The sequence below is a fragment of the Kogia breviceps genome, chromosome 18 (assembly GCF_026419965.1).
Source record: "Kogia breviceps isolate mKogBre1 chromosome 18, mKogBre1 haplotype 1, whole genome shotgun sequence".
In the NCBI taxonomy this organism is placed as follows: domain Eukaryota; kingdom Metazoa; phylum Chordata; class Mammalia; order Artiodactyla; family Physeteridae; genus Kogia; species Kogia breviceps.
In genome coordinates, this window is record NC_081327.1 from 41,389,648 (window position 1) to 41,403,044 (window position 13,397).

Sequence of the window (13,397 nt, forward strand, 5' to 3'; positions counted from 1 at the left end):
GGCCCGCGTACCGCAAAAAAAAAAAAAATATATATATATATAATCTGATATTATAAGTTTTTGACAAACTGAGTTCTAAACCTAAACATACTCAGTATGACATTTACTTCTCCTTTTCAAAGTTGAGGTAATCTTAAACAGTATGCTGTTTTTTTAAAGTAACACACACAGACACTGATATTTGCTTTCCTTTCCTTTCCTTCCCCCCTGAGGGGAAACAATCCTAAGCAGAACATGTAAGAAATCTCTTATACAAAAAGATTAATGGCTTGCCTTTGCTGGCTGCCTTGGCCAGATCTCGCTCCACTAGGGACACACCTGCAGGCAGAAATCCTCGCCCGCCTGCACTGGACCTTCTCCAGCCAGTGCTGTAAGGACTTGGGTGGACCTCATTCTTTGAGCTTTTCTTTTCTAGACTAGAACTGACCCTTCTCATCAGACCTCAATACCCTACTAAGCTATAGCTTCAGGGATATTAATAGAGTAAAATTCTCTTGAAAACTGTACCCTGGTTGCCTTGATTGGGATCTTTTTGTTCTTCTTCCAAACCCCTCAGCCAGTCGTTTAGAGATTATTGCATTGGATTACTTCCACAGGTAGTTAATTTTATCCATGTCCCCCCCTGACCAGGTTCCTTTTCTGAAGGTAATAAATATTCAAAGTTCACTGTTCAAAACTCTCCTATTCGAATAGTGCTGAAAAGGGACAATGCCAATATTTGTTATTCCTTTTCCTTTTCTCTTGAACATGCCAGCTGCCTTGACTAATTGTTTTTTCATGTCCAGCGCAAGGATACATTGCACTGAGTATGAGGACTTGCTTGTTTGGGAGCCATTCTTCCTGTTCACAGTGACCAGGCCTCACTCGACTCTGGTCCTTTAGGTGGTTGTAAACTCAGCTCTCAGAGGACTATGTTAATTCCCATGTTGCAGAGGGCCTTTCACTTGTAGCCTCTGTACTGAGAACAAAACTGCTCAAGTGTTAGTGAAACAGAGACTTCACCAGTCTTGACAGAAGACATTTGCCAGTCTTGATGATCAGTTTTTTTAGTTCCATCAATTCAGATATATCTTCTGAATTTTATCTTTGATAGGACGGACAGTGTGACTTCTCAAATACCAACCAATCCATGTTACTGCCCCTGAAAGGTGCCTCTGCTGTTTCTCCTTTGGTTGTTCCTCCTTCTTGCCCACTTGAAACCTTATTCTTACTCCTCACTACCTATCAAGTGTGACCGTTTTTTAGGGCCTTTCTCAAGTCCCATCTCTAGGAAACCTTTCCTTGACTTTGGCCTTATTCAGTTTGGTGTTCAGTCATGTTCTATACCATCTACCTTAAGCAGTTAGGGATTTCATGTCTATGCTTGTCGTTTGTGAGGTGTTGAGAGCAGGGACCATACCTCTTACTTCTCCATTACCATATACAGCCTATTGTCAGCACAAGTATTCACTTGGTACTCACTGAATTGAACTAAATCAGATCAGATGTCAAGGAAAGTTAGAAATTCTTCCTCATCTCAATCAAGATGTTGACTTGAGTGACCAAAAGAAAACTCACTTCAGGATGTTCCAAATAGGTTAGGTATCACACATTCTCAAGAAGATTCTTTTCCCTTTTTAGAAGTCAGGAGAAGCCTTTATCACTTTGTAACTGAAGTAGTAACTTTATTAATGATGTTTTTTCTTGTCTTCAATAGGCTGCACATTAAATGGCCAAGAGGTAAGACTCACTGTCCACTATGAAAGTGGGTTCACTATCTCCAGGGAAAATGGAGGTTCCAGCAGCATATTGTACCGCTACCCCTTCGAAAGGCTGAAAATGTCTGCTGATGATGGCATCAGAAATCTGTATCTGGATTTTGGTGGTCCTGAAGGAGAACTGGTAAGCGTGTTTCTGAAAAACGTGTTTATTCTTATAGGTATTCTCTTTCTTCCTTATTGCTTCTTACCTCTTCTATAGAAAATTATGGGCTTACAGACTGATATTCCATTTGGAGCCAGGAAATTCTTCTTCAGTTTTCAAAGGTGCATGGGTTTGGTTTTCGGGTTTCACTGTTTTTTTTTTCCCATTAGGAAATCATTCCCTTTTTTAAAAGTTTTGTTTGAATTTTAGAAAGAAAAAATAGATAGCCATTTTAAGAAACAGGCTTTTAACAAATATAAGATACAAAATACTAAACCTGGCAAACTTTAATAAATGAATTCTATCCATTGATATTATCAGCAATTTGTTGGGATAAGAGTTAAAAGTAATAAAGCGACAGTTGCTACAGAAATTCTGCTGATCAGAAAAAAAAGATAGGGAGATATGTACATACAGCCATCATCTTTTTTGACTTCCTTGTCCTTTAAAGGAAATATCGACAGGAATTCATGAGTCCCCTTGGAGAGCTAGAGAAATGTGTCAAGTGTACTTCAGAAATCATGATAAAGAAGTCAAAGTCATGTGTTTTCTCTCTTAACAGTATTGAGCCAGTAGTTCAAGTCTTGTCTTATACGTGAAATCTTATGTCCACTGACACAGTCACGATAGGTATAAATTTGGAAAACAGAATCTTGAAATTTTAGAACTGAAACAGATCTTAGGGATAATGAAGTTCAAACTCCAAATGAGAAAACTGTGTCTAGAAATCTTATTTTAAATGATGAACCTTTAGGAAACTATGGATAGCCATAGACTTCAAAAGCCTGTTCATCTGGTGTCAGCTGTCCAAATTAGAGACCTGTGCTGAGAAGGGTATAACTAGCCCTCCCAACTAGCTTCAAGGGTTGTCATTCCCACCACAAACCGATAAGGGGTATCAAAAATCATACACATAGATGGTCACACTTCAGCTGAATTCACTGTGATTCGCCCTGGGAAATATACTTACAGTCAGTGGTTTTCATATAGTATATTCCTCTTTCCTTTACATCTTCCTACGTGGCATGGTGGAATCTAGTACACCACCAATAGTGTCCTAATTGTGGATGTGAAATTTCACATTGGTGTTTAATTATGACATAGAATAACCTTACTTCAGAGTACACTTCCATTTGCGGCTCTAAGTTCCAAAGAGTTGCCATAAATCTGGCACATCCATTATCCAAGTTCTTTTTGAAAAGTAGAACATCACGTCCAAATTTATTTATTTTGCATGTTTGTTTATTAAAGCATCTGTATATAGCAGTGATAATGTCCTTTCTCCACAGACCATGGACCTGCACTCCTGTCCGAAGCCGATAGTATTTGTGTTGCACACATTCTTGTCGGCCAAAGTCACCCGCATGGGACTGCTTGTATGAGCAGCAAAAAAATCAGTAAAGAGCCTTGAATGTCACAAGAAGTATTTCCACCTCAAAGCACAAAAAGAAAGCTCTTTGCTCTCTCCTCCAGCACAGTGCCTTGACAAGGACCTGCAAATCACTGCTGAACTGCAACCGTGTTTAAAGAAGAGCTTGCCTTTTTCAAGCTACCTTGCCAGAAATTCTAGGACTCTAGTAAGCTCCAAAATAAGGCTGTTGATTTATTGTCTAGTTTCCTAATGTGGTTTCTAAGTAATTAGGTTTATTTCCCTTGATAAGAAGGGTGGCTCATTCTTTTTGGTTTTGGACATAATCAAACATCTAAGAGTTTCTTTTTTTTTCTTTTTCTTCTTCCAATAGAATTTGTCTCAGGCTTAGCCTTGATCTTTTGCTTAGGACAACTATCTCTTACCAGGTGCTAGTGTGCAGCAGCCCATGCTTCTTGGTCACTCCATATAGTTTATACATTTTGTTGGATTTTACTGTCCTCACTTACTCCTTCTACCCTAGGAAGTCCTTGAATTGCATCACCAAAGGGTTCTTCATCTGTCCTGGCTCTCCGTGCATCCCACCCTGGCCATCACTTCCCACTGCATCACAGGCTTTGCCACTCATAAGTGCTAACTTTAAGGCTTAGAACTTGCAGGATTTGATTTACCTTGCCTTCCACTCCCTTTCTAGTAGTGACCAACTTGAAAAACAAGTTGGAAACCACTGCTTTGAAAGAAAAGTTTTGCTTGTTTTAGCATTTTCTGATTTTATCTTTGGTGGGAGCCAGGGGATAAGATTTATTTTAAAGGAAAATCCTCATTTTAGCCTAAGCCATTTTTTATTGCTTACCAAATGTGCCTTTGGTTAGGGTTAGTGGAGCTTTATTAGTTTGAATGACTGGATATCACTGCCATTCCAGGGAGATCGTCTATCTAATATTGAAGAATAATTTTTGAGGTGGGTTTCCTTAGTGCGGTATCTTTTTTAGCTGGCAGATCTATTTAAGGAAGACAAATCCTGGAGAGCCAGCTTGTTTAAAGAGTACACTTTGTCAGCGAAGCCAGCTCACTCTTTAGCACAAACATCATGTCACATTGCTTTGAGCTGTGTGAGTCCATGCAGGATCCTGGCCCTGGCCCTCTCCCTCTGTGGCAGCAGAGTGGCATGCATCAGCAACTCTAATTCAGTGCTGGCTCAGTGATGCATCCTACAATGGGCAGGGTGATGAGACCATGGAACAGCTACCTGGGCTTTGCTAAGCATTGCCAGGTATCATCATTAGGACATAGCAGCAGTAAGATTGCTGATTTTGTGGTACTGGAGAACTCAGCTTCTTTTTCCTAATTATGAAGGAGTATATATCTGAAAACATTTAAAATAGTATAATAGCTATATAAAATGTCAAGGTTAGCACAGTCCCCAGATCTGAAAGAAAAGGTAACACTGACTTTTATGTTCTCTCTGCTCTCTGAAGAGAGTTCTAGGAATAGTTCTCATTTACTAGAGTTATCAGGAATGTCATAAGAGGACATGAGCACTATGGAGGGTGGAGAAGGGTAGCAGTCCAAAGATGAAAAAGAAAAAAAACCCCAAACCCACAAATGTACTCTTTGCAAAGCAAGAGTTGTTTGGTTTGAGTGCAGACTGGCCTATAGGTGGGACATATAAAAGAGCAGACTCATGAACAGAGAGAGTTGTAGTTGGACATTGTAACCGCATTGTCTTCCCCCCGCCCCATAACTGAGTTCTTCCCCCAGCTCCAGTCCCCAAAGTCTCATCTACTTAAAACTGGAAATTGAAATCTAGACTAGAATATATCTTTTAAGAGCTTTTTTATGTTTTGAAAATTCATAAATCTAAGTTTGGTTCCATCTGGGATACGTTTGCAAATCAGAGAAGAAAGAATCTTGAAGATCCAGCTGTGGTTTCTGGAAGCAGGATTTCAACACACAATACCCTCAGATAAGTGAGCTTAGACGCTTTTGGCAGTGAGAGTATTATTAATCTGAAAAGTCGAACAATGCAGTCACAGACTTTTGCAGCAAAGCCATGTGGTGAGGTTTTCTGTGTTAGTATGAAAGGCTAAGCCACTGAGAATATTTTCTGGGAGAACTTCTGAGCCACGCTGCTCATTCCTTATATGATGAAAAAGATCTGTTAAAAGGTATGATTAAAATGTGGGCAGGAGAGGTAAGCATTGTGTGCATTTCGGCTCATTTTGCTCAAGCTTTAGCTGTCATAGCACCAAGATCCATAGGTTTCTAGTATCTTTTGAGTCTTAATGTGAAATGAAAGTGTATGGAGGGTTTCTTTTGACCACTAGCGCCCCAAGAGCAAGAGCCCTTCAGCTGCTTGTTTAACATACTTCAGCAGCTTTCCAATCATGTGTGACCAGGTTGTTCTTTAATTAAATGAGTTTGTGGGATTTTCAAACCACAAATGAAGTGCTTTTTATGAATGGGACAGCCTTGATAAATAAGTATTTTGTATTCAGACGCCAAAGTGTGGCAAATTATTTTCAAGTGATAACTGAAGAGGGGCATTTTTGATATTTCACATCTTTTATAGAACAGCTGACTTTTCATTTCTTTTTCATTTTGAAATAGGACAATTGTTGAGAATGTGGTGGGCTTCCATGTGTAGAGTGGAATGGAGCTGCAGAGTAGTGCCCCCTCATTCCGATGGACACTCCTTGTGCCCTCGGGAACCGGGGCTTAGACGTCTTCTCCACATTCCACACAGACGCCTACGAGCAGCCAATTGGTGTGTGAAAATTCTTCCTCCTCATTCTCTAAAACGTCTCCGCTCCCTCTCCCCCCGGGGGGGGGCGGTAAGGAAAGGAAGAAAAGGCTCAATTATACTTTTTCTGGAAAAGGTGAGTCCTTTCCTGAAGTCTTCAAACAAATCTCACCTGGAAATTAGTATCTAATATTTTATATGAAGAAATACTTTAATGTATGTTTATACAGTATTTATTAGGTAGTTGTAACTGTAAACTCAGCTACCTAGTAGAGTTTCAGATTAAATATTGGGACATGTACAGGAATCAAAAATATTACTTTAAATGTCATTCACCTATTGTAAAGCCATGTTTTAGCACTTTTTAGGCTAGCTAAAGTCTGATAGTGCTTGTTTTTATCATCTGTACTCTCACAAAGTTTGTTATTGAAAATTATTGCATGCAGGAGGGATCAAATTATTTATTTCTTATATTTTTATAAGTGGAAAAATCTCTCTAACCAACAAATGATTAAAGTTGTTACTGATTATTTTCTTAATTTATCCTCCTAACAGAATGGTAACAAAGCTTTTTTCAGCCGATTAAATGCACTTAGCTAATAAACCAAAATTGACTCTTTAAAAAAAATTTAAACTGTGTGGAATCTGGACAAGACTATGTTTCTCCTAGAAAAAATACATTTCATTGTAAATGGTTTTGATGGACAAAAGTGTGTCCACTTTTGAGAAAAGGTTATAACGGATTTTTTTAATTTTGAGAGAACCTCCAGGTCTCCTTGTTTAATTTATATCCATATTTTTAATTCAAATTATCTTGTAAGCTGCTATGCAAAATCTATTAAAAGCCCTACTTACTCAAAGAGTTAAACATTTTTGAAGCTTTCAGGGAAGACCTGTAGACTTAAGCACTTTCTCTCCATTTTTTGTATCTTAGACACTTGTGCTGAATTATGTTCTTATTATTTTCACTGGTTATAAGCTATTGATTGTACATAATATTTAAACCATCCAAATATCCAGCATACATTTCCATGTCGCTGCCATCCACTGTTGATGCCATGATTGAAATGGCTGGTTAGAAAGCCAAAGGTCATTTTTTTTCAATATCCAATGAAGTAAAATGCCGGATCTCTTTGGTCTCAAAGCATATTGAGATCTGCATATCTGTGTAAGGAAAAGAGACTTCTTTGGGATTCTGCTTAAACTTTAAGTTGAATTTGCTTATAGTCATATTCATTTGTTTTATATATCTCTGTCAGGTGTATTACATGCCAGGTGGTATTATATCCTACCTTGAGATTGGAAATCTCTTTCATTTAAATTTGAATTCTTATTGTGGCTTTTTTTTTTTTCTCCATTAGATCAAAGTAGAGGAATCTGACATCTGCTACCATTCTCTCTGTGTCCCTATTTTAATTTTTTGGTAATCTAGAATTATTTTGTTATACATACTGTCTTTAAAAACTGACAGCAGCAGTCCCCCAACCCCTGCCCACTTTTTTTTTTTTTTTTTTTTTTTTTTCGGTACGCAGGCCTCTCACTGTTGTGGCCTCTCCCGTTGCGGAGCACAGGCTCTGGACGCGCAGGCTCAGCGGCCATGGCTCACGGGCCCAGCCGCTCCGCGGCATGTGGGATCCTCCCGGACCGGGGCACGAACCCGCGTCCCCTGCGTCGGCAGGCGGACTGTCAACCACTGCGCCACCAGGGAAGCCCCTCGCCCACCTTTTTAAGCTATATATTTCACTGTGCTGGGCATAGAGACACTCAATAAATGTGTGATGACAGACAATTCTAAAATAATTATGCTATATATCAGGATTACGTGTTTTTGAGCAATATAGCTATTCCTATGGTATAAGGATATTCAGTGAAATTTATTTTACACTAGTAATAGACTATTTAAGTGGTTGATTTGAAACCCTTTCTCTAAAGCACACACATACACACATCTAGCAGATCAGTGATAATTTCAAGTTAAAGTAGGGTGCAATTAATAGACAATAGAACACATCTGTCTCTTTTTGACACTGCCAACTGGAAGAATGGTTGTTATGTATTAACTTGAAAAATATTTGAACAAGATTTCTTCTTTTATAAACTTGATAAACGTGAGCTTAATTTCTTGTCACCTCTATTCTTCCTTTCCATTTTAGGTGACTGAACCAAAGCATATTCTGGTTTTAAAAGTGAATCTACATTTGATATAACGCATAAATATGCCATTTGTAAATGATTGCTTGCTCTCCAATGAACATTTGATTGTAGTCAACAAAAATCTACCAAATGAACTGTAATCCTTGAATTGCCACAAAATAGATTGGTTGAAACTAAAAGGATGTAACAGAGAAATGATGCTTCATTTTATTGTAAGATTAGGTATTCTGGTAGATTTCTAACTTCTGAGTCCTGTAAGTACTTTACTCAGTTTTGTAATAATCTTACCTCCCTGCCATTGACACAAATGCAAAAGTTTTTATCCTAGTCACATGTACACCTTTGGAACCTGATTATCACCTCTTCCAAAGTGATAGAAGTCTCTTATGAATAGACAAAAGGTTCTTTGGGACTCTAGAGAAATTTTTGAAACTGCAAACCTAGTTAATGATATATTAATTCATGGATTCTTTCATCTAATAAGCATTTATTAATGTACGGTTCTTCACAGGCACTCTGAAAGGTCCAAAAGAAAGTTCCTGCCCTCAAGTAGCACATAATTCATTACTTCTCAATCACACCATGCCATCTATTTATCAGTCAGGGGTTATGTAAGTAACCACCTCATATTTTTACCAAAGCATATCTGCAGTTCTGCTTATCTGGCAAACTGGAAAATATTTAAAAGGATGCTCAGTCTTTGATCCATTGCCAGCATGAAAGAACTCCAAGCACATTTTAGTAGGTTTGTCTTTTCATCATGCATCATTTTTTAATTCAAAATCAGGCTTTAGTTTGGGAAGGAGACTAGTGTAGAATATCCTTAGTAAGATAAATTACAACAACAATGACAAAAAGTTAGCTCTATTGCCCAAAGTGGATCAGTGAGAAAGCCTTTTTAAAGAAAAGTTTCTTTTAACTATAAACAGAAAAGATAAATGTATATTTCATCTACCCATTTTATAGATTGTGCTGACCCAGTCATTTTCACATTTACAGCCTTTAAACATCTCATTTGCTGAAAGTCCTTACATGTGGTAGATAGACTGTTGCTCCATCTGAGAGACCAAAATAATGAAGATATTTAAAACTTAAAAAAATTCCACTTATTCTAGAACACTCTCGGACATTCAAACTCAGTAGAAAGGGCACCTAAAAAAAAAAACAAGAGCAGTTGTGTGAGTTTTTCCATATTTTCCTTCAGTAACAGTCCCTTTCTATCCAGCTTGCCTTCCATCTATCACTAGAGGCAGCCTTTCAGGCAACATCCTTTGTCATGCCCAGAAAGGCCCTGAGAGGTCAGTGATTGGAATGGCATAGGGAAGACAGTCTCATGGGCTCCTTCCCCTTGGTTTTCAGCATCCTGGAGTTGTGCACACAAATTAGGTCATGCCTTCGATGTCTTGGTCTTTACTTTAAACCTACCCTTTGACAATCAGGTGCTAATGATTGTATCCTATACTATTGGAACCAGCACATAAGTATTGTCATGTTAAGTGTCTGTTCCTCCTAGGTTGGAAGAAGTGCTTTCCTTCTATCTTAGTCCTGTTCAGGTGGGTGTCAGTTACATTTTTTTCACCTCTGTTTTGTGAATTAACAGAATTTGGAGGAGGAGAAATGATCTAAACTAAGTTTGGGGTTTAGCCCAGTCATCAATCTTGATGATACTCTTTACACCTTAAAGCATATCTGCCCTATCATAAGAACCAATTTCTGATTGTTTTTCTCTAGTTAGGACTCCAGTGTTATGTTTACAGTCTGTTGGATGGATTCAGCGTGATAAGACCTGGGTGCCCAAAGAATCTGTTTCCCTTGTGGTACCAGACCCAAGGTCCTTTAAAAAATAATGTGGCAAACCACTACCTATAAAGGCCTGTTTTGGCTAATCTGTGCAAACTTTGATTATACCCTCTTGTATGTATTCCATCCTACGCAACTCTCATTTTTTTAAGTATTAAGACTTAGAAAGCTAGGATGACACTTCTACAAAGAATTAGAAGTATGTGATATTCTGGTGTTTTCCTTCCTTTTGGAACCCTGTATTTAAACAAGACTTCTTTTTAAGTGTTGTTTAAAATTTAGGTCTCAAGTCTTCTGGCATCACCAGACTACCAAATCAAAACCCATGGCATAAATCAGGGCAGTATTTGTGTTCGTAATAATAAAAAAGCTTTATGTGTACTCTGTAAGTATAATGCATAGACAACACTTTCCCTTGAGTTGCACATCAACATAGAGCATTGTACATTACAATGAAATTTGCAACTTAAGGGTATTATATATATAAATACATATATACCTTTGTAACCTTTATACTGTAAATAAAACAACTGCTTTTAGACTTTTTTTTTCATTTTTGAATGTTAAAATAGTTTCAAACTTACAGGAAAGGTTTAAGAACAGTACAAAGAACTCCTACATCTCTGTCACCCAAATTTCCCAGTTGTTAACATTTTATCACATTTGTTCCATTACCCTCTCTTGTCTTTTTCTGCCATGATGCTCATCACCCTTAAATTCTCTAGCGTGTACTTTACAAACACAAGGACATTCTCCTGTATTGCCACCCTACAGCCCTCCCAATCAGGAAGTCAACTTTGGTACAACACTACCACCCATCCACAGACCCCATTTAAGTGCTGCCAATCGTCCCAACAATGTCTCCTTTTCCTTTCTGGCACAGGATCCTATCCAGCATCACATGTGTTTGGTTGTCACATCTTGGCCTCTTCTGGTGCCTTTTTTTTTTTTTTTTTTTTTGTGGTACGCGGGCCTCTCGCTGTTGTGGCCTCTCCCGTTGCGGAGCACAGGCTCTGGACGCTCAGGCTCAGCGGCCAGCCCCCTGGTGCCAGTTTTAAACAGATTTAGAACAACTCCAAACTCTTAAGAACTTAGTTTCGGTTCTGGTTCTACCACTGACCATCTTTGTGATGGGAGCTTAATCACTGGATCAATCTGAGCTTTATCAAACTTCGAGTCACACAGAGGAGGGGCAAGTGAGAGATGGTTTCTCAAGAATCATGTTTGGAGATCAGTGCTCCATTTATTTCGGTATCAATCACTTTGTGTGATATCTCAGCAGAATTTTGCCCTGGCCCTACCTCTTCAAAATGTTACCTGAACCTTGTTTTTTATAAATTTATTTATTTTTGGCTGCGTTGGGGCTTCGTTGCTGCACGCGGGCTTTCTCTAGTTGCAGCAAGCGGGGGCTACTCTTCGTTGCGGTGCATGGGCTTCTCATTGCAGTGGCTTCTCTTGTTGCAGAAGCACAGGCTCTAGGCACGTGGGCTTCCGTAGTTGTGGCTCGCGGGCTCTAGAGTGCAGGCTCAGTAGTTGTGGTGCACGGGCTTAGTTGCTCCCCGGCATGTGGGATCTTTCCGGACCAGGGCTCAAACCCGTGTCCCCTGCATTGGCAGGCGGATTCTTAACCACTGCACCACCACGGAAGCCCTGAACCTTGTTTTTATTCCTCCTCCTCCACACTGTTCGTGCCCCCAACCAAGAAGCTCCTTAACAAATTGCTCAGAACCTACTCCTTGGCATGAACCCTAGAATGCTGGAGTTTGTATAGTCTGATTTTATGAGGTTGTATTGGCTAAGCAGAGTTGATTCATTGGTCCAAGCTTGGGTTTACAACAAGTGCCACATTCTCAGCATCAACAGAACCCAGTATAGAAAAGTGCTGTGCAAGAAAGAACAGCCACTATGGAGAACAGTGCGGAGGTTCCTTAAAAACCTTACAGATAAATTTACCATAAGATCCAGCAATTCCACTCCTGGGCACATATCCGGAAAAGATGAAAACTCTAATTCAAAAAGATACATGTGGGGCTTCCCTGGTGGCACAGTGGTTGAGAATCTGCCTGCCAATGCAGGGGACACGGGTTCGGGCCCTGGTCTGGGAAGATCCCACGTGCTGCCGGGCAACTGGGCCCGTGAGCCATGCACGGCTACTGGGCCTGCGCGTCTGGAGCCTGTGCTCCACAACAAGAGCAGCCGTGATAGTGAGAGGCCCACGCACCGCGATGAAGAGTGGCCCCCGCTTGCCACAACTGGAGAAAGCCCTCGCACAGAAATGAAGACCCAACACAGCCATAAATAAATAATTTTTTAAAAAATACATGCACCCCAGTGTTCATAGCAGCACTATTTACAATAGCCAAGACATGGAAGCAACCTAAATGTCCATCAACAGAGGAATGGATAAAGATGTGGTACATATATACAATGGAATATTACTCAGCCATAAGAAAGAATGACATAATGCCATTTGCAGTAAAATGGATGGACCTAGAGATTATCATACTAAGCGAAGTAAGTCAGAAAGAGAAAGACATATATGATACCACTTATATGTGGAATCTAAAAAAATGATACTAATGAATGTATTTACAAAAGAGAAATAGAGTCATAGACATAGAAAACAAACATGGTTACCAAAGGGGAAGGGGGGGGCAATAAATTAGGAGTTTGGGATTAATAGATACACACTACTATATATAAAATAAACAACAAAGACCTGCTGCATAGCACAGGGAACTATATTCAACATCTTGTAATAACCTATAATGGAGAAGAATCTGAAAAAATATATATATATATATCTGAATCACTTTGCTGTACACCTGAAACTATCACAACATTGTAAATCAACTACTTAAATTAAAGATAAAAAGAGCAAATGGAATTGGGCATTTGCAAGTCAATGACTTTCTACCTAAAATGTGGGAGCTGAGAATCTGATTTTTGCTCTAGTGAAAAGTTAGAACATGAAGTTATTGATCTGATTCAGAATCAAGCCTAAACGTGCTCCATGTGCCAGCCCACAAAAAAACTTAGATTTAGTGCCTTTATTCCTCCTTTCCTTCCATCATTCACACCTCCATCCCCAGCAATGGCAACACCACTGCAATGAGGTGTCCTCAGAGCCTGTGTTCAAGCTAGCATCCTAGGAGAAGGTCAACGACCAGTGATCAAGTGGGATGGGGAGGAGTTATGCTTTCCCATCATCAGAAGTGGCTGCTCAGGACAGAACTTCCTCTAGGAGGCGGGGCTTCCTCCCGGAAGCTCTGCCTTATAAAGCAGTCAGTGTCTGGACAGCAGGCTCACGCAAGACAAGCTAAGCAAGAGGTCAGAGCAGAGTAGGCAGAACAAAGGGAAGATGAACACAGCCAGTGGATCTCAACCCTGCCAGCCCTTGCTATGGGCTGAACTGTATCCCACCAAAAT

General features: G+C 39.6%; 1 protein-coding gene across 3 annotated transcripts in view; it reads left to right on the plus strand.

The window, feature by feature from the left end:
* Positions 1-8,350, plus strand: part of SNTB2 (syntrophin beta 2) — a 94,024-nt gene extending 85,674 nt beyond the window's left edge. For 2 of the 3 annotated variants that reach the window (XM_059044861.2, XM_067018663.1), the window contains 2 exons: positions 1,697-1,881; positions 3,192-8,350. In XM_059044861.2, the coding sequence (XP_058900844.1) occupies positions 1,697-1,881; positions 3,192-3,284 (278 nt within the window). In that variant the 3' untranslated portion in view covers positions 3,285-8,350. The remainder of the gene's footprint in view (positions 1-1,696; positions 1,882-3,191) is intronic. The other variant, XR_010837701.1, reaches the window with a different exon arrangement.
* Positions 8,351-13,397: the final 5,047 nt, after the last annotated feature.